General features: G+C 40.4%; 1 protein-coding gene across 3 annotated transcripts in view; it reads right to left on the reverse strand.

Moving 5' to 3' along the window:
* Positions 1-26337, reverse strand: part of RSU1 (Ras suppressor protein 1) — a 230777-nt gene that overhangs the window by 83547 nt on the left and 120893 nt on the right. For all 3 annotated transcript variants that reach the window (XM_008002372.3, XM_037983371.2, XM_008002375.3), the window contains one exon: positions 22488-22620. In XM_008002372.3, coding sequence (XP_008000563.1) covers positions 22488-22620 — 133 coding nt within the window. The remainder of the gene's footprint in view (positions 1-22487; positions 22621-26337) is intronic.

Consider the following 26337-nt stretch of genomic DNA (forward strand, 5'->3'; position numbering starts at 1 on the left):
CCTAACTGGAAATAAGCCTAATGTCCATCAGCAGGCAAAAGGATAAATAAACTGAGATATATCCACACAATGGGCTACAAATCAGCAATGAAAAGAAATCAACTACTGAAGCATGGAACATGAATGAATGACTCTCGAAATACTTAGGCTGAATGAAAGGAGCCAGTTGTTTTTTTTTTAAATAGAGTACACATTATATCTATATTTATCGAACACTCTACAAAATGCAAACATACAGTCAGAAAGTAGGTCAGTGGTTGCCTGGGGATGGGGGAAAAGAAGGGAGAGACACAAATGAGAAATATGGTTTATACAGGGGCACAAAAAAAAAAAAAACCCTGGGGATGAGGAATGTGTTCACTGTCTTAAGTTGACTGTTTTACAGATGTATACATTTGTCAAATGCATCAAACTGTACACCCTAATTGTAGTCTGTTGTATGCCAATTGTTGTCAAATAAAGATGTTAAATGAAAAACAAATCTACCTGGCCCAATGTCACAAAGCTAGCAAAAGGTAAGGGTAGGACCTGAACCCAGGCAGCCTGTTTCCAGGGCCAGGCTCACACCCACTGGTCTATACGTGGAGGAGAATCTAGCATGTCTCCTAGGGCCAGCTTATTCTCCCAGGCTACACCTGCTCCTCATTAAAAGGCACTTCACAGTTTTTGTACATTTCCTTAGAGGGTATTTAGAAGTCCTTTGGCCCCACAGAAATGCTTCTTCAGGGTCCGTAAGTCCTGCTGGCAGAAGTGTGCATCTCCAGTACCTGGTAGGGCTCAGAGACCAGAAGCGCTGTGATACTTTCTGTGGTTCTCACGACTGCTGTGGAGTCCCTGTTTGTCTTTTGTATAGCAGGCAGCCACACTTACTCTCAAAAGCAGGAAATTTGCTCCAACATAAGCAGAGCGGCTACAAATTTTTCTTTTTACTGGTGGCATACATAATTAAAATGAAGTCATGTTACTTCCACATTTTAGGAGAAAGAAACAATTTTAAAAGAACGTTGTCTCATACCAATTTTCTCCTCAACACTGAATTAACAATCGGAATTTGAGAGAATTTTTCTTAGCAATATAGAAAATTAATTCCATCTGTGAGAAAATTTAAGCTCAAATGGAGAAGCTGTGTCTTGACAGGATTCTTCTGTGTGGAGAGAAGCCCAGTGTTTCTTGAAGCACACGATCACGCCTGACAGTCGCTGGGTGTCCCTGTGTTCAACAGGTCAGGCTCCATCTCAAATGACGCAGGTGGAAGGATGAGGAATGGCACAGCCTCCTGCAGCACACAGCTGCTTCTCAATGGGGCCGATCAGGAGACCCCTGGCACCCGCAGACTGTGTGATGACTTAGGGACTCTTTATGCCCTCTTCCACCTAGGTCCTTAGGTTCAGAGATCAGGCTCTAAGTAGTTTTTCTGACTTGCCAACGTAACCCGCATATATTTCAAGGGCTGGGAAGAAGAGCTGCCTCCCCTCCCCTCTCCTCTGCTATTTATTTTCAAGCAATTACTATAGTTCAAAGCCTGCCAATTTACCTTTTACAGGCTCTTTCACACCATCATGATGGAGCACAAAAGCAACACCTGCATCCTGAGGCTCTCAGCAGCCAATATCTAGGTCCCACACACAGAGGTGTCTGCGAGGGGATGGAGGCCTGGCGGACTCAAAAACAAAAAATATAAGGCAAATGGGCTGAGTCCAGCTCAAACAAAGCGTCTGCTTTTGTTTTGTTCCCCTCCCCACCCCCCACATATTGCCCTTTAAAATTCTGTGTGCAGGAGTTTCTTTCAAAGCCTAGCTAAAAAGAGCAACTAGATTTGACGGGAAATAGCTGGTTGGGAAAGGCTGCAGCCTTGGAAACATCAGAGCAACATTTATGGTGATGGAAGCGGCACTAATAATATGAAATCTGAGCAACTCAGCCACAAGAAGGAAAAGGGAAACACTGAAAATGTGTCACGGATGTGTCACGGAAGGTTTTTTTTTTTTTTTTTTTTAAATCCTCTAGCAGAAATGTTTACACTGCAGGTGACAAAGTATGCTTGAAAGAACAGCTCTCATTTATCACATATTCAGAGAGTCACTAGGTGCCAGGCAATGTCTGAGGCTCCTGAGGACACAGCAGTGTACAAGACTCAGTCTCCCTGCTCTTGCAGGAGCCTCCATTCTAAGCTAAGAGAGACGATAAAATTGGAGGCAGGAGTGGGTGGTGGGTGATGGGGTCCACTTTAGATATAGTGATATGGAAAAAATTTTGTTGAGATGGCATTTGAACTGAAACTTGAATAAGAGAGCAAGCCTAAGGGCATTTAGAAATTGAATATAAGTGTAAAGCTGGCCAAGTGCTGTAATCCTAGCACTTTGGGAGGGAGGCCGAGGTGGGCAGGTAACTTGAGGGTCAGGAGTTCGAGACCAGCCTGGCCAACATGGTGAAACCCCGTCTCTACTAAAAATACAAAAAGTCACCAGGTGCAGTGGGGCATGCCTGTAATCCCAGCTACTCAGGAGGCTGAGGCAGGAGCATCTCTTAAACCCTGGAGGCGGAGGTTGCAGTGAGCCGAGATTGTGCCACTACAATCTGGGCGACAGAGCGAGACTCTGTATCAAAAATAAATAAATAAAAATAAAAATAAAAATTAGCTAGGCATGGTGGTGCACACCTTTAACCCCAGCTTTTTGGGAGGCTGACGCATGAGAATCACTTGAATCCAGGAGGCAGAGGTTGCAGTGAGCTGAGATTGCACCACTGCACTCCAGCCTGAGTGACAGAGCAAGACTCTGTTGCAAAAAAAAAAAAAGTAAAGCTGTTAGTGTTAAGACAAATATTAGTGGCCAAGAAAATCAGGAGGTAACAGACTTCAAAAGGTTTTGTTGGTCCATCTTCCCTACATCACTGTTATTGTTTCATAATTAAATGGCATTCTATCTAGACATCGGGTTACCTAAGCCTTTATACTACTGAGTGGCCCATGCCTTTTTTTTTTTTTAGTATAAAACCTAGAAGGAGATCGCTGTTTCTTTTTCTTTTCAGGCAGGTATTGCTCTGTGGATAGTAACAAGGGGAACTTCCTGAGCTTACATACTTGGCAGCCAATTTCAGAACACTAGAGACCAGGCTAAGGAAAAGAAAATGAAAATGTGGAAATATGGCATCGCTACTCACATAAACACATGGTTTCATTTAGTATGTATGGCTTGGTAAAGGGGGACTGGATTAACAAATTCTGTTAAGATAGTAAGGACAAAATAAATGTAAAAAAGAGAAGTAAATGGAGAACATCAACATGAACGCATGCTCCTTTAAGTAGAAAATAATTTTTCTGCTTTGTCACTCAAATAGCTGGCAGACCTGACATCACCCTGCCTCTACTTCCATGCTCTTTTGGAAAACTTTCTTGGGCCTCAGATTTGGATTCTAATACTATTTTCCACTTCGTGGATAAGAGCTTCCTGGAGAAGAGCTCATTCTCAGATGGGCAACAGAATTAGAGCCTAAGTCTAGAGCTAATAAAACAAAGACAAAGAACGGATCACAGAGAAAGCTTGGGAAAGACTATCCTGGCCAATCTGATTACAGTCAGTTGGTACATGATGAGTCAAGAAAGGCCAGGAGTGCATCCTCAAGTCCAAAAGAGACAAATACTAGTAAGTATTCTAGAGAAAGGTCATACCCTTTAATATGCATTAACAGACTGAAGCCCAACTACAAAACAACACAGGTTGATCCCTGTATTAGTTAATTTTCATGCTACTATGAAGAAATACCTGACACTGAGTAATTTATAAAGAAAAAGAGGTTTAATGGACTCACAGTTCCATTGGCTGGAGAGCCTTCACAATCGTGGCAGAAGGTGAAGGACGAGCAAAGGCACATCTTACATGGTGGTAGGCAAGAGACCGTGTGCACGGGAACTGCCCTTTATAAACCATCAGATCTCATGAGACTTATTCACTATCACGAGAACAGAACGAGAAAAACCCACCCTGATGGTTCAATTATCTCCCACCAGGTCCCTCCCACAACATATGGGGATTATGGAAACTGCAATTTGAGATGAGATTTGGGTGGGGACACAGCCAAACCACATCAATCCTTTATCCAGAATTCTTGGGACCAGAAGTGTTTTGAATTTCAGGTTTTTTTGGACTGACATATTTGTACTCTATTTACCAGTGCAGTATCTCTAGTCTGAAAATCCAAAATGCTCCAATGAGCATTTCCTTTGAGTGTCATGTCAGCACTCAAAAAGTTTCAGATATGGTGCATTTTAGATTTTGGATTTTTGGATTAGGGATACTCAACCTGTATAACTGTGTGTTATACATCTACTGCGGGCTGCAGTTATACAGGTTGGGTATCCCTAATACCAAAATCAAAGGGTGTATCTAGCAGGAAGATAGATTTGTACTTGTCGTACCAGAATCACTCAGATAAGGAGCTGTTAAATTAGAATCAGGGCGAATTGCAGGACTACAGCCTTGAGGGACTAAGGAGCTGGCAGTAGGAATATTGTTAGAGACCCTTAAATGCCGCATGTGCCTGCAACCCTAGTATGAGGATGAGGCCTTGTAGGAGGCTGAATTTGATTCAAGAACCAGAAAAGTCAAATGATCTTGTACATTCCCCTAAGCTTCATACCCTGGCTTCCCTTTGAGGGTATCAACATAAACTTAACATTTCCTTATTTTCTTCCCCAATGTTACTTAAAGCAACTTGGAAAATGAGACAACGGTCTTTTAAATTGGCCAGAACTTGATTTCTGGCTCTGTCACCAGTTGTTTTACTTAAACGATGACTGTCCATTTTCTCATCTGAAAGCAGAAGCAAATCGTGAACCTACAGGAGAAGAATTCTGTAAAGAACTCACGAGGGCCTGGATGTGCATGGCAGGAACATAGAAGTCAATAAATGTCAATTCTCTCTCCTTAGTGTAATTGAGGCAAACTGTATCACACACTAATAACCTACATGAAGAAAATAAAAACGGGGGTAGGAAGTTAGGAGTAGCTGACTTTATAATGCAGGTTCTGAATTTTCCTAGTAAAAGCCACTCAATAGTCTTAGTACTGAAACCACAGTAAACCCAAGTCGTCTTGTATCATGCATGCATACAGTGGCCGGAAAGGAGCATTTTTCCTCATCTGCAGTTCTCTTCTAACCATGTTCCAAAAATTTATAAAGAATATTTTTACTTTATGGCCAGTATGTTTTCTTGTTGCCCTGTCTCAACTAAAGTTAGAAAAATGAAGCAGAGGCTGTCTTCAGGAAACTTAAAATAATATAGCTCCAAGATTATAAGTATTTCAAAACAAAAACTTTTATTGACAACATTTACATTTCTTAGGAATTATCCAGAATTTAGCACCAAAATAAATTTGTTAGTTGCAAGACACATTCTATTAAAAGATCACACCACTCACGCAGTTTCTATTGGGAATGCACAAGAACAGATTAAACATGCTCATAATCCCACATAAACAGTCTGAAACACACACGTCATCTTAGTTGACAGCTTTAAAAAAATTAAGCAGAGACGAAACAAAAAAAAAAATCCTTGTCTCATCTGTAGGAATCGGAAGCGCATATTCATCCTTTAAGACACAATCAATTCTTTCAAGATCCATTCTTCCTTATTTCAAACCCTCATGCCCTTTCAAAATTAGAAAAGCCTATCTGTCACTTAAAGTCTTAGATGGGAAAACACCCCTAACAAAACAAAACAAATCCAACGTAGAAATCCATTTTCTTGCTTTTTCTTTTTTCTTCTCTTTTGCTAGGTCTTCATGAATGACCATCTTTTCCCATTTGATTCTCAAGGAAAAACAGACTGCCACAGATTCTTCCAAGAACACAGGAAAGCCTAATGTTACCTGACAGGTGTTATAAAAAGTGGAAGATTTCACAATGCTTAAGCCAAGAATTGGGGTGGTCCATGCATTAGGCAAAAAACCTTCTCTCAAACTGTCTCTCAAATTGTCTCTTTCCAAGATTCGGGACTCATTTTAAGAGGTGGTATCACCTTGAAAATTTTTAGTGTACCTGATCAAAGAGAGACCAAAAAGGAGGACTTCCACACAATCTCCAAATGAATGAAAATGGGAGACAGTGTAGACAAAACCAGCTACAAAACCACATTATTTGTGGTTTCTTCCTTTATACCTTCATGGGGAAGTAAAAAATTCCTACTGGGGAGTATTTTCTTTTTTTAAGAAATAATCTAGTGAATGCATGTAAAAATAGGACATTCAATAGGTACCACAGGATAAAGAGTGAAGAGGGTGTGCCCACTCCTCCCTGTCTCTTGCCATCCAATTTCTTTCCCTAGAGATAACCACCATTACTAGTTTATTGCCTATCCTTCAGAAACATTCCATCCATTTACAAGCACAACCATGCACTCCATATGCCCCATGGACTACTCCATCAATGGACAAAGAGAAGGCAGACAAATGAATCACAGACCCCTCAGATTTGAATAAAAAAAAGTCTCGCTTTCAAACATAATTAGTTTATTTGTTAAGGAAATGTTTCATTTGCACCATAAGAGTAGTATGGTAAAAAGAAAGATCTATAAAAATAATGAAGGATCAGAGGGAAGACATAATCTGAGTATTAGATATTGAGAACACATTTTAATGTTTCCAGTACTGTTTATTACCTACCACCAAAAACAATGAATTATATAACTTGGAACACTCCAGACCCCAGAATGGTCTTACCTTTCAGAAGCTAAGGTGACCTGTCAGAAGTTATATAAGACATTGGGGGCATGTCATGTGCAAAGCCCAGTCAAGAAGGAATCTTGCTTTCAAAAAGATTTAAGTCTCTTACAGGAGAAAAAAAAACACATACTTAACTACTAAACTACAGGTAGTATTCACACCAATAAATATTGAGTGAGAAACTTACAGACAGTGCATATAAGGCATATAATGTCTGACACCTAGGAAGTAAGTGATAGCCACTGTTGTTATAAAATTACTAGTAATGAAAGTAGAGGCCCTAAAGAAAGATGATAAAAGGAGCCTAGAGTTGATGGGCAGTAGGGAAACCTTCCAAGAAAAGATCTCTGAGGAAGCGATATTTAACCTGAGACTTGAAGAATAACTGGGCATTCAATAGGTAAAGATGTGATTAAAGAACATTCCAGATAAAGAAGGCGGCACACATGGATGTGAGGTGGAAAGCAGGTTGTATCTCTGCTGGGAGGTAAACCGGCCTTGTCTGTGTCCGTTCCCAGCAGCTCTGTCTGAAGGTTCTCTATTGCCAGCTCAGCTCCCATGTGGCCCACCATCACCATCCTTCTGCCCTAGAGGACACTTACTGCGATGTGGGAATACTCAGGGCAAGGATAGGGTGATGGAAAAACTCCCCTCATCTGGCACAATAAAGACCCAAGGTTTTTTTGTTTCTTTTGTTTTTTTTTTCCAAATGAGACAGAGTCTCACTCTGTTGCCCAGGCTGGAGTACAGTGGCACAATCTTGGCTCACTGCAATCTCCACCTCCCAGGTTCAAGCGATTCTCCAGCCTCAGCCTCCAGAGTACCTGAGATTACAGATGTGCACCACCATGCCCAGCTAATTTTTGTATTTTTAGTAGAGATGAGGTTTCACCATGTTGGCCAGTCTGGTTTCGAACTCCTAACCTCAAGTGATCTGCCAGCCTTGGCCTCCCAAAGTGCTCAGATTACATGTGTGTGTGACATCACATCCAGCCAAAAACTGGATTTTTAAGAAATGTGGTCTTTTATTACACCTTTAACGGGGTATCAAAAACAGTGCTGAGAATACAGCAGACACAGGCCTATGTCTCATGACAGAAGATACACGTGGAGCCTGGACATAAGAAAGGCAATTTGAATACCACTTTCCCATGACATTCCAAAGAGCTCAAGTTTAAAAAAATAATAAGAAGAAAAATAAAAAAACAAGGACTACGTTAGTTCATTCTTGCATTGCTATAAAGAAATACCTGAGGTTGGGCAATTTTTAAAGAAAAGAAGTTTAATTGGCTTGTGGTTCTGCAGGCTGTACAGGCAGCATAGTGCTGGCATCTGCTTGCTTCTAGGGAGGCCTCGGGAAGTTTACAAACATGGCAGAAGACGAAGGGGGTGCAGGCATGTCACATGGCAGAAGCAGGAGCAAGAGGAAAGGGAAGGGGAGGGAGGGAGGTGGCACACAGTTTTAAACAACTGGATCTTGTGTGAACTCAGAGAGAGAGCTCACTCATCACCAAGAGGACGGCAAAAGCCATTCATGAGGGATCTCCCCCGTGATCCGAACACCTCCCACCAGGCCTCACCTTCAACATGAGATTTGGGTGGGGACAAATATCCAAACTATGTCAGGAAAAAAACAAAACAACAAAACAAAACAAAGGGCTCAAGTTTAGCACCTTGTTTCCAAGGGAAAGGGCTGAGCTCAGTAACTCTTAATTTTGGATGACAACTGCAATAAAATCCACAAGAAAATGGAGATTCTGCTTTAAAACAAATGCTATAGGCTTAACATTGGAAAACAATGCTTCCTATCTTGTGTCTATTTAGCAGTCTTAGCCTTATAGTTACACCAAACACAACATGCTGCTGGAGAAAAACAGAGAAAAGGTTTACCTAAGACAGCAACTATCACCCTGCTGACTATTTGCATGAAATTATGAGTAAGTTCTTAGATATTGGTTGTAAATATAATGCACAACTGACAAAAAGCACCGTCTTAAATGATCCTTTACATGCCACTTTCTATACCCTATTAAGATGCTCGTTGTTTCTTTGATTTATCTGATAATAAATTTTTGATGACTGGTAAGTCTCATAAAATTGCTCTGGTGCTGACTACACTGATTAATAAGTCTGAAGAATCGAAACTGTCAGGAATTCATGTGTAAGAATAAGTTACTGCCAAACATCTATTAGATATTCCATAAAATATGGAATAAAAAGGTTGATCTGGTAATTTTATCTTGGATCCATTTTCCTGTTACAATTTGTATTCAGGGTCATCATTGTCTTCTATTGCCTTAAAAAAATCGATAAAGTAAATCCAGATGGGAGGCAAATTTAAGAATTAAATTGAATTAAAAAATAATTAATTGATGTCAATAATAAAATACATTTCCTAGAAAAATAAAGAACTGAGGATTAGAAATCATTGCTAGGACGACCCTCAGAGATGATCTAGTTTGAAACTTGAGCTTTGCAGATGGGGAAGCTGAGGTGGGTGGGATGAGGTCACCTGCCATGAGAAAACTGGCACTAGAAGCCACCTCTAAGATGAGCAATCTAAGAACACTCCTATGTATATGCCATATATATATGCTGTCTGTATGTTTTTTAAAAATGTTACTTTGATTTTAAAAAGTTCAAATTTATAATAAAAACCAATCCATTTCCACTTGAAGTCTTTTTCCTCTAACAAGTCCTATATGCCTTATTTCCCCTTCTTTTTCCTTAGTGTTTCACAGAAGAGTCACTGTCTCTTTACAGCATGGTGCATCCTATGAAAACAAGCACTCCATCTTTGATACCACTCTCGGCATGCTGAGAAAGCAAGCCAGCTTTAATTACACAAGAAGAGAACTCTGTGTCTCTTGATACTATCCACTAATCCATAGATCTCCTGGGACAAGGTAGGAAAAATAAGACAAAAATCATGAGGGCTCCAGATGTGGTGACCAGAGTCCCAAGATGGGACAGGAAATCCTGACTCCACACGGTATGGGTCAAAACCCTCAGAGGGGTTCAAACCAGAGCGACTCCATCTTGAGCGAAGGCTAGGAAATGAGGCTGGGACTTGCTGGGCTGCACTCCCAGAAAGGTAGGCATTCCCAGCCTCTAGATGCTTACAGTTATGGGAACAGACTGATAATGTTGACTAAACAGACCCAGACTTGGGAGTGTCCTGATATCCTGATATCTGGAGAACAAAGGCATTCCTAATTTTGCTTTAAAGATAATATTGATTCTTGCAAAATACAGTAATTAAGAAAATTAATCCTCTATCACAAACCCTAGTAGCAGAGCACATCTCCCCATGGTCTTTTAAAATCATTCATAAACACACATACACACACACACACACACACACACACACACACACACACACACACACATATGCATGTTACCTAGGGTGGACACACGTTCCTCCTCTTACTTTCGGGAACGCCCTACTGTCCATGGAGTAGCTGTTCTTTTACCAGTTTACCTTCTTAATAAACTTACTTTCACTTTGCACTGCAGACTCCGGATCTTTCTTGTGCAAAATCCAAGAACCTTCTTTTGGGGTCTGGATCGGGACCCCTTTCCTGTAACAAAACTCCAACAGCCATCAGACAGGACCACACAGGTCCCAGGTTCCACCCATACTGGAGGGGGTCCCTTCACATGACACAGACACAAAGACCCTCCACATCACACATGCCCTGCTTAGATTCTAGTGAAGGAAACAGTGGGGGCTGGTGCTCTGTGGAACCCTCCCTTCATGAATTATCTACCAAATAGCACAAAGAGGCAGTTTGTTAGGTACCTTTCATTCCTAATGCATCTTCAAATTCGAAGCAACTTTTGTTTTAATAGGGACCATTCTTAAAAGATTAAAAACAACACAGACCCCTCTGCCATTCCTTACAATGAAATAATGGTAAACGTGCATTTTTGGAGAATAACATGATGTTGAAACCCAAGTCTTAAGAGTGGGATGGGTGTGTGTGTGTGTGTGGTACAGGCATGGGTCAAGACTTAGCCATTTAAACGCACTGGCTCATAAACAGAGTATGTCTCCCTGTGAAGGTGTAGAAGCTATAGATGAAGAGAGGAAAAAGAAGGAATAAATTCATAAAGAACTGAATGCCATTTCTGGGCATCTGAGTAACAATAAATATTTCATTCTATTGTGTTTGTATATTATTTGTGTTTATAAGGCTCATGGTATTAAAAAATAGCCCAGAAAATACTGTTTTCCACTATGATGGTTAATTTGTAAATCTTCTCATTGGGAAAACAAACAATTCTATCGCCTTTGACATGCACATACTTTTAACTGATGGTGTTTATATCGAGATTGTGTAAACTATCATTGAAGTTTTGGTTATTTTATATGGCAAATTTACCAAATACTTTTTTGTTGAAGTCCTAACCCCCAGTACCTCAGAATATGGTGTCAACAAAAAGAGTACCCTTTTTTACTCTGTAAAATATTTGAAGAGATTTATTCTGAGGCAAATATGAGTGACCGTGGTCCTGACACAGTCCCCAGGAGGTCCTGAGAACAAGTGCCCAAGGTGGTTGGGGCGCAGCTTGGTTTCATGCATTTCAGGGAGGCATGAGACATCAATTAAATACATTTGAGAAATACACTGGCTTGGTCCAAAGGCAGTTCAACGATTCAACTTCAATTCAATTGCTCAACTTCGAACAATTCGAAGCTGGGTCTTCCAGGCTTTAGGTAGATTTAAACATTTTCTGGTTGACAATTGGTTGAGTTTGTCTAAGACCTGGGATTAATAGAAAGGAAATGCTCAGGTTAAGAGAAAAGATTGTGGAGACCAAGATTCTTGAAGTCTCATAGTGGCTGTCCTTAGAGACAACAGACGACGAATGTTCCCTATTCAGACCTATAAGGGGTGCTAGACACTCAGTTCATCTCCTCAGGATTGGGGGGGCGATGAAAGAAAAAGATCCAGCTATGTTAGTAGAGATTCTTCACAGACGCACGTTTTCCCCCACAAAGGATGGCTTTGCAGGGCCATTACAAAATATGGCAAAGAAACATGTTTTGGGGTGAAATATTTTTATTTTCTTCTTTGTCACGTAATGTTATGCCAGAGTCAGACTGGAAAGTAAGTCAGGATATATAGGGTTAAATAAAACCCATCTGATGGGAATTTACGGTTTGTAGAGCATGACTCCCCAAACCCCTAGATAGGAATTTGGGCAAGATAAAAAAAAAAAAAAAAAAATCAGAGTTTAGTCCTCAATGGTCATATTTGGAGACAGGTTTTTACACAGATAATCAAGTTAAAATGCAGTCATTAGGGTGGGCCCTCACCCTGGATGACTGATGTCCTTGCAAAATGGGGAGCTTTGGACACAGAGACAGAGATACGTAGAGAGAAGATGATGTGAAGAAGCATACGGGTAAAAGGGTCATCTCAAGCCAAGGAGAGAGGCCTTAGACAAACCCTTCCCTAACTGCCCTCAGAAAAAACCAACCCTGCTGACACCTTGATCTGGCACTTCTGGCCTCTAGAACGTGAGACAATGAATTTCTGTTTTTAAACCACGCCGTTTGTGGTACTTTGTTATGGCAGCCCAAGCAAATGAATACAAACAGTAAAGACGAAATCAGCTGTCACCAGGAAAAGAAAAAGAAACACTCAAAAGCGACTGTACTTATTCATTAACCTGCCATAAAAAATAACCAAAACTTCAATAATTTAATTTCTAAATAAACACTACCTAATTGGATAGAGAATATAAGGTATGTGCATTCTGACAATGACAGAATTGCGTATATTCCAAATGAGATTATTTAGAACAGGTGTGGTGGCTCATGCTTATAATCGCAGTACTTTGGGAGGCCGAGGTGATCGGATCACCTGAGGTCAAGGGTTTGGGACCAGTCTTGCCAACATAGTGAAACCCCATCTCTACTAAAAACACAAAAAAATTAGCCGGACATGGTAGTGTGTGCCTGTAATTCCAGGTACTTGGGAGGCTGAGGCAAGAGAATCGCTTGAACCTGGCAGGCAAAGGTTGCAGTGAGCCGAGATCGCACCACTGCACTCCAGCCTGGGACTCCGTCTCAAAACCAAACAAAACCAAATGAAATTATTTAAAAATGAACTGTTACAGGAAAGCAGTCCCGATACAGACCCCAAGAGAGAGTTCTTGGATCTCACCCAAGAAAGAATTCAGGGCGAGTCCACAGAGTAAAGTAAAAGGAATTTTATTAGGAAAGTAAAGGAATAAAAGAATGGCTACTGCATAGACAGAACAGCCCCAAGGGCTGCTGTTTGCCCATTTTTATGGTTATTTCTTGAGGATATGCTAAACAAGGGGTGGATTATTCATGCCTCTCCTTTCTAGACCATATAGGGTAACTTTCTGACATTGCCATGGCATTTATAAGCTGTCATGGCACTGATGGGAGGGTAGCAGTGAGGTTACTCTCATCGCCATCTCGGTTTTGGTGGATTTGGCTGGTGTCTTTACTGCAACCTGTTTTATCAGCAAGGTCTTTATGAACTGTATTTTATGCTGACCTCCTATCTCACCCTGTGACTTAGAATGCTTTAACCGTCTGGGAATGCAGCCCAGCAGGTCTCAGCCTCATTTTACCCAGCTCCCATTTAAGATGGAGTCGCTCTGGTTCATGAGTCTCAGAGAGAACTATTAGAGTGGATGATATTTTCTTCTTGACTACATTTTTAAAAAATCAAGAGTCTTATAAACAAATAATATAATATGCAAACACAGTAGAAGCAAATATGGCAAGTTATTTCCTTAATGCTTGATGAATACATTGAGGCATGGATAAATACCTGTGAACATAACTCACATTTAAGGTTTTTATCTGATAAAGTTGATTCAAACTCCTTTCATAGCATTTTGCATTTTAATCTAAAATAAATGACAACACAGAAGAACCCTTAAGTGCCAAAAATTAAAAATTTAAAAAACCCCACAAAACCTCCAACAATGCCTGGCCAGAATAAGACACCAAAGCTCAATAAAAAACCAGCATGTAATAAAACAAGATATTACTGTGTAGAGATTAGAAACCACAGACAGTTTTGTTTGATTATAAAAGCGCCACTTTTAAATTTATCTCTCAAATAAAAACAGCAAATGCAGGCAATAATTCATCTTAGCTGAATAGAAAGCATCAAGCATTGAACTTTTAAGATTCCTGGGAGTTAATAATCAATATGTAGAGTTGGCCAATTTCACTTCATTGAGGTCAATATCCAATAGTTCAATATGATTACATCAAATGAATAGCATCCAAAAAGAGTTCAGAATAGCTCCTCTTGAAGAGAACGTAACCTGACACATTTTGGGATTTTTGGAGTATGGATGGACCCTAGCTGATATTTATTTTCCTTCTGTCAAGTGAGACAAATTATGTATATTCTATTTACCTGAAATTGATACTGTAATGTATCATGCTCCATATTAGGAGCTGTATAAGGCATGCCAAATTCAGGCTTGATGAAGTCAACAATCGAGTGAGGGGGATGGAGAAGGGGACATGGGAAAGAGGGGACTGAAATAGGAGGAGAGAAATACACACAGAGAGACTGAGATAGTTTTACTCTTTAAAGTCCTATGGAAAAGTCTTTTGTAGTGCAGGGTTCAGGATAAATCTCTCTTCTCCCTTTGATGTTGCAGCTGTAGTTTTTCGCCCCTATGCCCCCTCTAATAGCTATCCACAACTCTTCAAAGATAAGTACACCAGTCATTGAATAAAATGCAAATTGCATTGAGTAAAAAAGGCAAGGAGCATAGAGTTTTTTCTCACTGGTCAAACCTGGGCCTACCAGGTCCCAGTCAGAGCTCCTAGGCAAGCATAGAGTGCTAGCGGACTGACCACATTAGAGGACCAGAGGAAAGTAGTGAAGAAAGCAACGTGGCTATGGGAGGGTACATTTTCCAAGTCTTTATTTGCATCTACTGCATATCACAGGGAAAAACATTCCAGAATAGGACTCGTATAAAATGGAGTCTTACTAGATGCCTTCAGGAATACAGCTAGTCTCCTGAAGCTGGTTTTTGCACCTTAGTAGAGTTTCACCTTTTACTTTCATAGGATTAGAGGACGGAAGTTCCCAACTTAACTCACAGAATCTAAGTGTCCTGGAAATATCAAATGGGAACAAGGACCTTCCATTTAAAAAACTGAACCATTTTGCATGAGCTATAAAATTATAGAAAAGTAAAGCCTCAAAAGCCTGCTAAAACATCATATATTGAATAAATTATGAAAATGCAAAAAAGGGAAAAATACTAGTTACCTGTGAAGTATATATGAATAAGTGTTAACCAAGTTACAAGGCAGGAAAAAAAAAATCCTTTTAAATGCAAAATACACTAAGAAATCTATCAAAACACTTAGAAGAGAGTAAGAACTGTTATGTATTCTTCCTTACATCGTCTGTATTCCTCCTGTCATATTAAAGAGGGAGGTAACAATTTAGCAGGGTAATTAATGCCTCATGACCACATATAGGAACAGCTGGGCAATTAAACCAAAAATCAAACTATTATTATTATTATTTTGAGACAGGGTCTCACTCTGTCACTGAGGCTGGATGGAGTGCAGCGGTGTGATCTCAGCTCATTGCAACCTTGACCTCCTGGGCTCGAGGGATCCTCCTACCTCAGCCTCCCGAGCAGCTGAGACTACAGGGATGTGCCACCATGCCCAGCTATTTTTTTTTATTTTCTATACAGATGAAGTCTCACTATGTTGCCCAGGCTGGTCTTGAACTCCCTGAACTCAAGCAATCCTCCTGCCTCACCTTCTCAAAGGGCTGGAATTACAGGCATGAGCCACTGCACCCAGCCTTCAAAAGTTAATATTACAAACTGGCTTACTTTTATTCAGTAGGATAAACATTCTGGAGCTCTTTGTGTTTTAAAATGTGATGCTACCTAATTTTGTCATTGAAGTTAACATGAAATAAGAGACGTGACACAATACCACCCAAAATATAACATACTATATGGGTTTCCCTTTTCTCTAATACTCTTTAGCAATACTGGTTAAATGCAACACATTTTCTTGCAAATAGGTCCAGCGATGCCAAAACTTTGAGTCATATATTATGGATAAAATGTGATAATGCATTTTCAACTTTAAAAAAGAAAAAACAGGCCGGGCGCAGTGGCTCACGCCTGTAATCCCAGCACTTTGGGAGGCTGAGGTGGGCGGATCACGAGGTCAGGAGATCGAGACCATCCTGGCTAACACGGTGAAACCCTGTCTCTACTAAAAAAACCACAAAAAATTAGCCGGGTGTGGTGGTGGGCACCTGCAGTCCCAGCTACTTGGGAGGCTGAGGCAGGAGAATGGTGTGAATCCGGGAGGCAGAGCTTGCAGTGAGCTGAGATCGCACCACTGCACTCCAGCCTGGGCAACAGGGCGAGACACTGTCTCAGAAAAAAAAAAAAGAAAAAATAATATAAATATATAATATTTATAAAGAAAATATACATCACCAGGAAGAGAATACATAGTCAACTTTTAAAAAGCAAAAACAATCTTTATGTTAAAAGCCAGGTGTGGTGGTGCATGCCTGTAATCTCAGCACTTTGGGAGGCTGAGGCAGGAAATTCTCTCGAGGTCAGGGGTTTGAGAGTAGCCTGGGCAGCATAGCAAGATCCCATCTCCACAAAAAAATAAAATAAAAAACTAGCCAAGCGTTGTGGTGTGTGCCTGTAGTCCCAGGTACTAGGGAAGCTGAGGCAGTGGGATTGCTTGAGTCCTGGAGATCAAGGCTGCAGTGAGCTATCAGGGTGCCACTGCACTGCAGCTTGGGTGACAAAGTGATACTGTGTCTCTAAGGGGAAAAAAAAAAAGCTTTAAAGAAAAATAGTTCTTCATTTTTATGTCTACTACACAGAAATAATGTTTTTCTGTGGCTTAATTTGAGCTATTTTCAGATACAGCAATGAAAAAGAAGAGTCTACATTGTTCTACATACTGATTGTCACTATGCTCAATTTACTAACCACTAGAAAGATCCTGGAAATTTAACCCTCTCCTCCATCTTTGTGAAGATATTTATAAAACCATCTGCTAGCTCTGTGCACCCATTTACACTTCATCATATGTTTATTAAGCTTTTCTTAGAGATAATTTCCTACAGTGAAGGGCTATTTTAAAATGAATGGGCTCACCTATTAGGTTTGAAATGCCCTAGCTTTTTGGTGAACTGGTTATATCAGTGAAGTTATTTAAAGAATTTCTAGGCCACTGACTCAGCAGTCATTAGAGGATATAGTAGTTGTTTAATAAAGCCCATTTATGTCCATTATAGCTTGTAACAGGTTTGCACAGAGTGCAGAAGAAAAATAAAACATTACTTAGCTTTAATTTCACAAGTAAAACCATGTGAAAAACAATAACCAACAGCCAAAAGAATGATGCCTTATAAATCAAACAGTATGGTTTATTTGGCTAGATTTCTAATAAAGAGGAATTCTCAGCTTTTATCTCATAGTTTCCCACCATTCACCAGACTGCTTGGTTCAAATGTTTCTGTTAACTAATATGAATAATAGTATGGCTGGACTTCATTTAAGGTTAAAAAAATGGAACACACAAAGACCAAATGAGCAGGGAACTTTCCTGGAGAGAGAAAAGAAAGGTGAAAAAGACAAGGCAGAAATGACGAGGAAGCATCTTTTCAGTGATGCCATGCTGGAAATGAGGCTTTAGGACTGCCATGCTTGGCAAATTGCAGTTTTCACGATGACGCCTGTTTGCCAAATACCTCTTTCAACGGATGCATTTTCAGCATAACATTTGTCAAACCTCTTCTTTTGTTAACTTGTTGACAAGAGTTAACCTGTCAGCTTTTAAAATGGCTTGCAGTTGCTATCCACGTTCCTTGATGGAAATGTGGAAAGTGTGAGTTACCCCCTTTCACAAAGAATCTTGTCAAGGTGCTGACTTCAACCTGACTGTCGCTCCTAGGGGGAAAAAATCTACCTTCTGGAAACTTCACAAGTTGTGAGTATTCCATCATAATTCTGCTTCACAGAAATAAAAGAGGTCAAAGAGACAACCACCACCAAGTAAAGAGTTAACACATGATTGTATAACTCAGCAACAGTTTAAAAACATAATGATGTGCGTAGGATGTGAGCTTCAACCACCCAACCAAGCACGTCATTTTATGTTAACCAGCAACTCAATGACACCAGCCAACAGGTTCCCCTGTGGAAGGCACGAAAGATGAACAGAGAGCAGCTTCCACCTGAGACACAATGAAGGGGCCATGATTAATGCCCCAAAATGTCACTTCCAAAGAGCCACCTCTGAAGTACTATACCTCAACATCCTACCAGCCACACCCCTCCTGCTTAATGGAACAAGTTCCCGTCTTCATGAAGCTAAGTCATCTCCAAGTATTTTAATTCTGCTGACACACGAATTCATTGTTTTGTTTCAAGCATCCATGTCTCCCCCTGGAGTCCATTAGAGCCTATAAATCAGATCATCCATCTTCTCTGCCCTAGACTCAGAAGAACTTGAGGATGTGCCCCGAGGAAGGTCACTGTGAACGTTGACCACAGACATGAATGAAAACATTACGGTAAGTTTTTTCATTCTTTATTTCTCTCATTTTAGGTAATGGGTTAACTGGTTAGAAAAAAGGGGTTGGGGTGGGGGAAGGAGGAGGAGGTTCACAGGCATTTTAAGTGCCAAAAGCAAAAGTATGCTTTCAATGGTAGTCTAAAGACAGACAGATAAATACATATCTGCAACACATAAATATATAAGGATTGCCTTTAATAAAGGGGAAGTACGCGGCTTAAACAACTGAGACAAAGAAGTGAAAAGTAGGAACTATAAGTTTTAGAATAGAAGACCAAAAACTATGGCAATGAATGTGAAATTTGCTTTTTTAAAAAAACTATGAGTATCATGAATAAACTGCCTCCCCCCAAAGGCTGCCACATATAAAACATTTTTTTAAAGTCACCAAGTACCTGCTGATTTGCATAATATTTTTCAGATAGGATATTAAAAATTCCCTAATTATGAAATGGCTGCTTCAAACCAAGAGGTGAGTTGGGTTCTAATTATATGAGGATATACTAATATAGTACAGATCTGTTCATATAAAGAAGGCCCTTAATTTTGAAAATCAGTGTGTGTTAATCTGGTGAAACACAGCAGTGGCATTTTGTACAGTTATTATTATTTTTTTAATGACTAAAAGTTTGACTTATTGTCCTATCGGCTAACGGTCCATATTTTGGGCTAGTATGTTTGACAAAGGGATGACAACGGCTACTACAGGAGCATGAGAGAAGGCCAAACAACTCAAATACACAAAGTAATCAACCCTCTTCTCCTTCCCAAGGAGGAGAGAAGAGAACTCACAGCAGGCCCCTGCCCTAGCAGAGCTCATGTCCCTTGTGACCTCCCAGCAGAGGATCATGTCGATGCCCCTAAAAGCAGCCATTATGGAAGCAACTGGTCCCAGTGGAAAGGGGGCAATGGCTCTCCTATGCTTACTGCAGCTTCTGCTTCTTTTTTTTGAAACACAGTTTCACTATGTCACCCAGGCTGGAGTGCAGTGGTGCCATCTCAACTCACTGCAACCTCCACCTCCTGGGTTCAAGCGATTCTCCTGCCTCAGCCTCCCTAGTAGCTGGGATTACAGACGCCCACCACCACACTCGGCTAATTTTTGTAATTTGAATAGAAATGGCATTTCACCATGTTGGCAAGGCTGGTCTTGAACTCCTGACCTCAACTGATTCACCCACCTCATGGTGAATCTCCCCATGATTCACCCCAAAGTGCTGGGATCATAGGTGTGAGCCACTGCACCCAGCCTACCAAAGCTTTTGAATGTTGACTTAATTGCATAAAAAGTAATCCAAGTCTCCATGAGGAAATGAAACAGCAAAAGTTAGCAGACACATTGCTTAGACTACGCCAACCTCCCAAAATAGGATGTTAATAATAGACATAAAAACAGATATACCAATTATGTTATAATACCTCTCATTTATCCAGAATCCTAACCACGTTCAAATAAATTAAAATAGTCTATAACAGTGCAGAATGGTGATTAATTGCTTAAGAATTACTTTGAGGTAATACAAAATCCATAAATTCACAATTTAATCTTTTAAAATTAAAAGCACTTTCATATGCAATGTATTCTCATCCTCTGTAAATTATAAACTCATCTATTGAAAATTAAAAACTGTTAACCAGAATAATAATTTCCTCTAATTGCAGATGGCTAGGAGTTTGTTCATGTATTTTTCTGTATACTATCATATACAAAATAACTTTTTTCAAGATACCGTACAAACCAAGCTCTAAATAGCTTCCCATTTACTAAGAAAAAATTAGAGCCCTCTAAAACTCATGATAGGAATGATTAACAATTTGAAAGGAACAAGATAAACAATAATCTGCTAATTGTGACTATATTTTCACACATTTTCATAATTAACTAATTTCCAAGGGTGAGCTATATTCGTATTTTTTTTAAAAAAGATTGAATCTGTAATAACTGTACATATCTATATGGCTTATGAAACAATTATTACACATCCTATACCTATCTCACATTTTATCCTTAAGGTAAGTCTTTAGACTTATACTGTAAGTGTCACAGTATTGTCTAAAATAATCTAAACCATGCTTTACATTGCTTTTATATAGGAGGATATGGTATCATTTTGGCAGTTTTAGTATATTTCGTTTTAAGGCGATTGTTCATTTTTCTTTTCTTTTTTTGGGGATGGAATCTTGCTCTGTCACCCAGGCTGGAGTGCAGTGGCACAATTTCAGCTCGCTGCAACCTCTGCCTCTCTGGCTCAAGCAATTCTTATGCCTCAGCCTCCTAGGTGGCTAGGATTACAGGCGCCCCTCCACCATGCCCAGTTAATATTTGTATTTTTAGTCTCACCATGTTGGCCAGGCTGACCTTGAACTCCTGACCTCAGGTGATCCACCCGCCTTGGCTTCCCAGAGTGTTGGGGTTGCAGGCGTGAGCCACCGTGCTCAGGCAGGCCATTATTCTTTACAGCTTGTCTTCTCTGTTTCTGTCTGGTGGAAACATGGCCACAGCAATGTCTGACTAGGAGCATGGCGCTCAGGCTGCAAGACTACAGGAACGCAGCCAGTCATTTCTGGACAGAGGCTCTGCCCTGCCAATCAATCCTGACCCACTGGCCTGGCACAGATTCACAGAGTTTTATTGAGTGTGGGACATATTTCTGATATCAAGAAAAAAAAAAGAAACGAAACTCTTAACTAAATGTGACCTTTAGCAATCTTCTATCTTTCTTCCAATAGTTGGGACATTCCCAAAGGTTGGTGCCAGGCTGGACATGGTGGCTCATGACTGTAATCCCAGCACTTTGGAAGACCAAAGTAGTAGGACTGCTTGACACCAGGATTTTGAGACCAGCCTGGGCAACACAGGGAGGCTCCGTCTCTGCAAAAAATAAAAAATTAGCTGGGCATGGTGGTATGTGCCTGTAGTCCCAGCTACTTGGAAGGCTGAGGTGGAAGGATTGCCTGAGCGCAGGTGCTTGAGGCTGCAGTGAGCTGTGACTATGCCACTGCATTCCAGTCTAGCAATACAGTGGGACTCTGTCTCTTAAAAAAATAAATTACTTAATTAAAAATAAATTTTAAAAGTTGATGCCGGAAACAAAAACAGATTACATTTAACTATGGATGTTTTTGTCTTTTTTGTAGATGCTTAAAATTATACTAGATCTCAGCATTTGGGGTCAGGCAAACATTGTGATAAATGACTGTTTTGCAGCTGGGGACTGGGACAAGGTAGGAAAATAATGATGGTAGATATAACAACAGAAGCACGTGGAAGTGGCAGAATTCCTTTCAGCCTTGACACGTGGAGGAAGAAAGAAGCAGGAATCGTGAGGTTTTTTGGGACAGTTTTGCACAAACTCCTTTCACCTGGAGTGAGGACTTGAGGTATTTTGGTGCTGTGACTTTAAGCTGGCAGATTCCGCTTCCTCTTCTGCCTTTTCCTTTTCTCTAAGAGATTATCATCTCACTAGAGTAAAAGCTTCTCTGTAATAGAATGACGCATTGCTAGTACTCTCTACTGATTTTATAAATAAACTGCTTAACAATTTTGTTCAGAACACTTGTAATTCTTTGCATTCACAGAAGAAAAAAATATGTTCTCATCTGAATGGTGAATTTCTTTAGTGCCATGAACATTCAACTAATACCTCAAAAATTCTCTAAAGAAAATCGGTAAAAATTCCCTTGAAAATGTCAATAAAAAACAATTTACAAGTAGAGACAATGACCACATGCTGTTTTTCTTTTTTTCTTTTGAGAAAGGGTCTTGCTCTCTCACCCAGGCTCAAGTGCAGGGCATGACCACGGCTCAGTGCAGCCTCAATCTCCTGGGCTCAAGTAATCCTCCAGAATAGCTACAATGACAAGCATGCACCATCATGCCTGGATAATTTCTTTTTCTTTTGTAGAGATGGGGTCTTGCTATGTTGCCCAGGCTGGTCTCAAACTCCTGGGCTCAAGCAATCCTTCAGTCTCGACTTCCCCAAATGCTAGGATTACAGGTGTGAGCCATACCACACCTGGCCAACATGCAGTTTTTAATAGAACATTTTAAAATAATAAGTGTTAACTGCCACCAATAGGATACTGTCACATATTTTTAAAGACATAATTATAAATACTATAAAATCACAGTCTACTATTTCAGAAAATCAGAGTCTACTTACTATTTGTATGTCTCAGAACGGATATACTCAAACACATGGGACACACCAAGCTGGAACTGGTCTGCAATGGGGGTCACCCAGGGATTGTTCTCTGCTTTGAATACCTGCTTCTGACCAGTTAAATCCAAGTTTCCTGGAGGAAAGAAAAAAAAAAAAAAAAGTGAAGGTCACTTCATCCAATACAGAGCAGGTCTAAGAAGTCCTTCTCAGTAAACACAGCCTAAGTACCCTAAATCAAACCCTAAGTACCTCTCGGATCATTTGATGTCTTTTAAATTTCTTAACCTGAGTCATCACAGGTACACAGTCATGACAGTACCTTGGCCCAAGAAATTAAGAACAAAGGAAGGAAGAAAGAAGACAGATGGAAAAGGGAAGCAGAGCGGAGGGAAGGAGATATTTGCTGCAGAGACAAAAATGACCTGTTCAAGATTAAGACAAGTGATAATATGAAAACCACTTGAAATTCTGTCTTGACAATGTCAGTATGCATCACGCCTTGTCCTGGCTGATCTGGACCCAATCTGATCAACATCACTTTTTTCATCAATCAAGACAGCGTATGAATGGAGAAAGACAGGAATGTTATCCAAGTCAAATTGTTGTCACTCAAGTATAAGAGCATAAGCACATCTCGCAATCAGCCCTAAATGAATCTCATTAACATGGCAGTGTTAAAGACTAATGACCTTTTAAAATCATTCCTCATTTCATTCTCCAGCAATACGTAAGGTCAGATACTAATATTACTTTGTAGGTAAAGAAATGGAAACTTAAGGAAATTAACTAACATGCCCAAGATGAAAAAGCCAGCGTGAAGACTTCAAGCTGATGCTTAATCTCATACTCCTTCTTTTTTATTTTTTATTTTCATTTTTTTTGAGATGGAGTCTCGTTCTGTTGCCCAGGCTGGAGTGCAGTGGCGTGATCTCGGCTCACTGCAAGCTCCGCCTCCCGGGTTCACGCCATTCTCCTGCCTCAGCCTCCTGAGTAGCTGGGACTACAGGTGCCCGCCACCACGCCTGGCTAATTTTTTGTATTTTTTTAGTACAGACGGAGTTTCACTATGTTAGCCAGGATGGTCTTGATCTTCTGACCTCGTGATCCGCCCGCCTCGGCCTCCCAAAGTGCTGGGATTACAGGCGTGAGCCACCACACCCAGCCAATCTCATACTCCTACAGTGTTTGGTGAGGCTATCAGGTTACATATCAATCTAGATAAGGCTGAGTTAATGAAGGTAGCCTAAAAAAGCCAGCAAGCACCCCTTATCTGGATATGCTCTGTTGACGACCAGTTGACTGTTTTTTTTTTTTTTTTTTAATGTATTCAAAAATGGAAAAGGCAATGCGTGAAAGAACTTCCTAAAATGCACTCACCTATGAAAATGAGAAACAGAGAAAGAGAAGTTAGGCAGCAGGGATGTATGTGGAGGTTGTCCCTAAAAGTCCTACTGAGGATATCAATTTTCAGACTTCTCATCCATGGCCTGGGACTGTTTGAACCTAGAGATACAGCAATGATTCTTTCTAAAACACAACTGAAGTTACATGTTGTTGCTGTTCCCAGGCTCTACTGCCTATGTTTTCACAGACGGTAACTCAGGACAATGAAAACATATTCTGGGATGCAAGTATAGCACAAAGCAAATCATTGCCTAGCTGATCTGAGCTTCAGAAATGAAAGGATAAATGAAATTTTTTATGAGGAAGATAATGCAATATTGCTCCTTAAAACAAAATAATAGATACTTTGAATCTTTCCTTTTTGTTCTATGAACTTGCAACTATTCAGAAAAACAAAGAAAAGAAAAATGACTACAATTTCACAGAATCTTTTTAAAGAAAATAGACACTACTAAATATTAACATAGAGTAATTCATCATCTTCCCAAAGCTACTAAGAATTTGTTGGCACTCGGTACAAAAATAAGCAGATCCATTTCTCTCCAAGATTATCAATATTGTCAATTTCCTCATCTTAATGGTGAAACATCGTTAGTCAGATATTAAGTCACTTGGGAAATCAGTGAGCTTGATTCTCTAAACCATGAGTCAGAAAGCTGCCTAGGGCCAATGAAAACCCTTAGTGGTATGCATTCTGCTTAGCTGAGTATCTCACCTGGGTTTGATCTTGTTGGCAAGGGGCTGCCATCGATCTTTGTTTTTATCTTTACTTAGGGAGGGGGTTTTAGAGTCCCAAGAATGAAACTGACCCCTTGTTTACATTTCTCTATAATTCTTATTTCCTCTTAAAATCTAGTTTGCTGCACTCAATATATCTTGTCTTCCATATAATTCCTTCACGATTTTTTTTTCTCCAATTTTCTCTTTTCCTAAAAATGAATATAATATACATTCCTGGAAAGAAGCCATCCATGTAAAAACAAGTCTATTTCTGACGTGTCGTATTTTATGTGCACAATGGTATGTTGCCCATCGTGCTTAGGAGCCAGGGCTGGTAAGGGAAGGGGTTACAAACCAGACAACAGTGACCACGGTGCAGCAATGTCCTCATCAGGTGGGGATGGCAGTGCTCGAGCTCAACATGTCTTAAAACATTCACCTGAGAACAGCCTATGCTTACATCTTGTCATCTTCCTGCCTCTAATCTCTGCCCACAGACATCAGCAAAGAATCAACTATGAAAAAAATAAACTTGAGGTGGTTGGAAAAGATATGTGTATTCTTGGCCAGGCGCGGTGGCTGATGCCTGTAATCCCAGCACTTTGGAAGGCCGAGGTGGGTGGATCACTTGAGGTCAGGAATTCGAGACCACATGGCAATCTGGCCAACACGGCAAAACCCTGCCTCTGCTAAAAATACAAAAATCAGCCAGGTGCAGAGGTGCACACCTGCAGTCCCAGCCACTCGGGAGGCTGAGGCAGGAGAACTGCGTGAACCTGGGAGGCAGAGGTTGCAGTGAGCCGAGATGGCGCCACTTCACTCCAGCCTGGGTAACAGAGCAAGAACGTCTAAAAAAAAGAAAAGAAAAAATACATGTATTGCAAAGTGGATGAGAAAAAAGCAGCAGAAGCCATGAAAGTATAAACTGCATATTTATGGAATAGGACAGAAATGAATTCCTAAGCTAAGGGGATTTTCTAGTTAGTATTTTGCCCTAAATATCTTTCCTTCTTCTGCAAAATTGGTTATCCTAATGAGAAATATAGTCGGAACTTCTAGTTGGTAGAATTTTATTCTGTTGAAGAAGCGTCCAGGATATTCAATCATTTACACAAGTGCTTTGCTTTTAACATCTGGTTCAGAGGTGAACTGCAGGAACACACCTTTTTTTTTTTTCCACTTTGGGAAGAGTGAAAAGAGGCGGCAAGTCAGCTACATTTGGGCACAGAACATTTCTTACTACACTGTATTTTCAGGGACTTTGGCGAGCATGAGAACAACGTGGAGCAGGGAAAGGATCCGGGAAGGATGACACACACAAGCCTCAGCGATTTCAAATTTGCCCTGGGAAGACTTCCTTGGGGTAATGAGGGGAAGAGACTCCTCTAGCCTGCATCACAAGCTTGCTTCCGCCGAGTCCCCAAGGCTTGCCCCGATCATCTGAAACTGGAGGTATGTTATAAGCAAAGCTGGTTTTAAAGGCCCCTCCTTAAACTTAAGGAATAGGTACGTGTTTCTGCAGGAAAGAAGCACCCGTGTTCTACTACTGATGGCTGGCAAAACCACTCTGGAACGCACACAGCCTCTTGTTAACTTATTAACAGCATCTTACTAAGCATGCAGTCTTCTCAGTGGTAATCCTCTGAAAATAATACACTAAAGTTCTATGCTCCCTGACTGCCACTCATGGAAGGAGAATAATGCCAAGAAAGGTCAGACATGTTCT

The sequence above is a fragment of the Chlorocebus sabaeus genome, chromosome 9, assembly GCF_047675955.1.
Source record: "Chlorocebus sabaeus isolate Y175 chromosome 9, mChlSab1.0.hap1, whole genome shotgun sequence".
Lineage (NCBI taxonomy): Eukaryota > Metazoa > Chordata > Mammalia > Primates > Cercopithecidae > Chlorocebus > Chlorocebus sabaeus.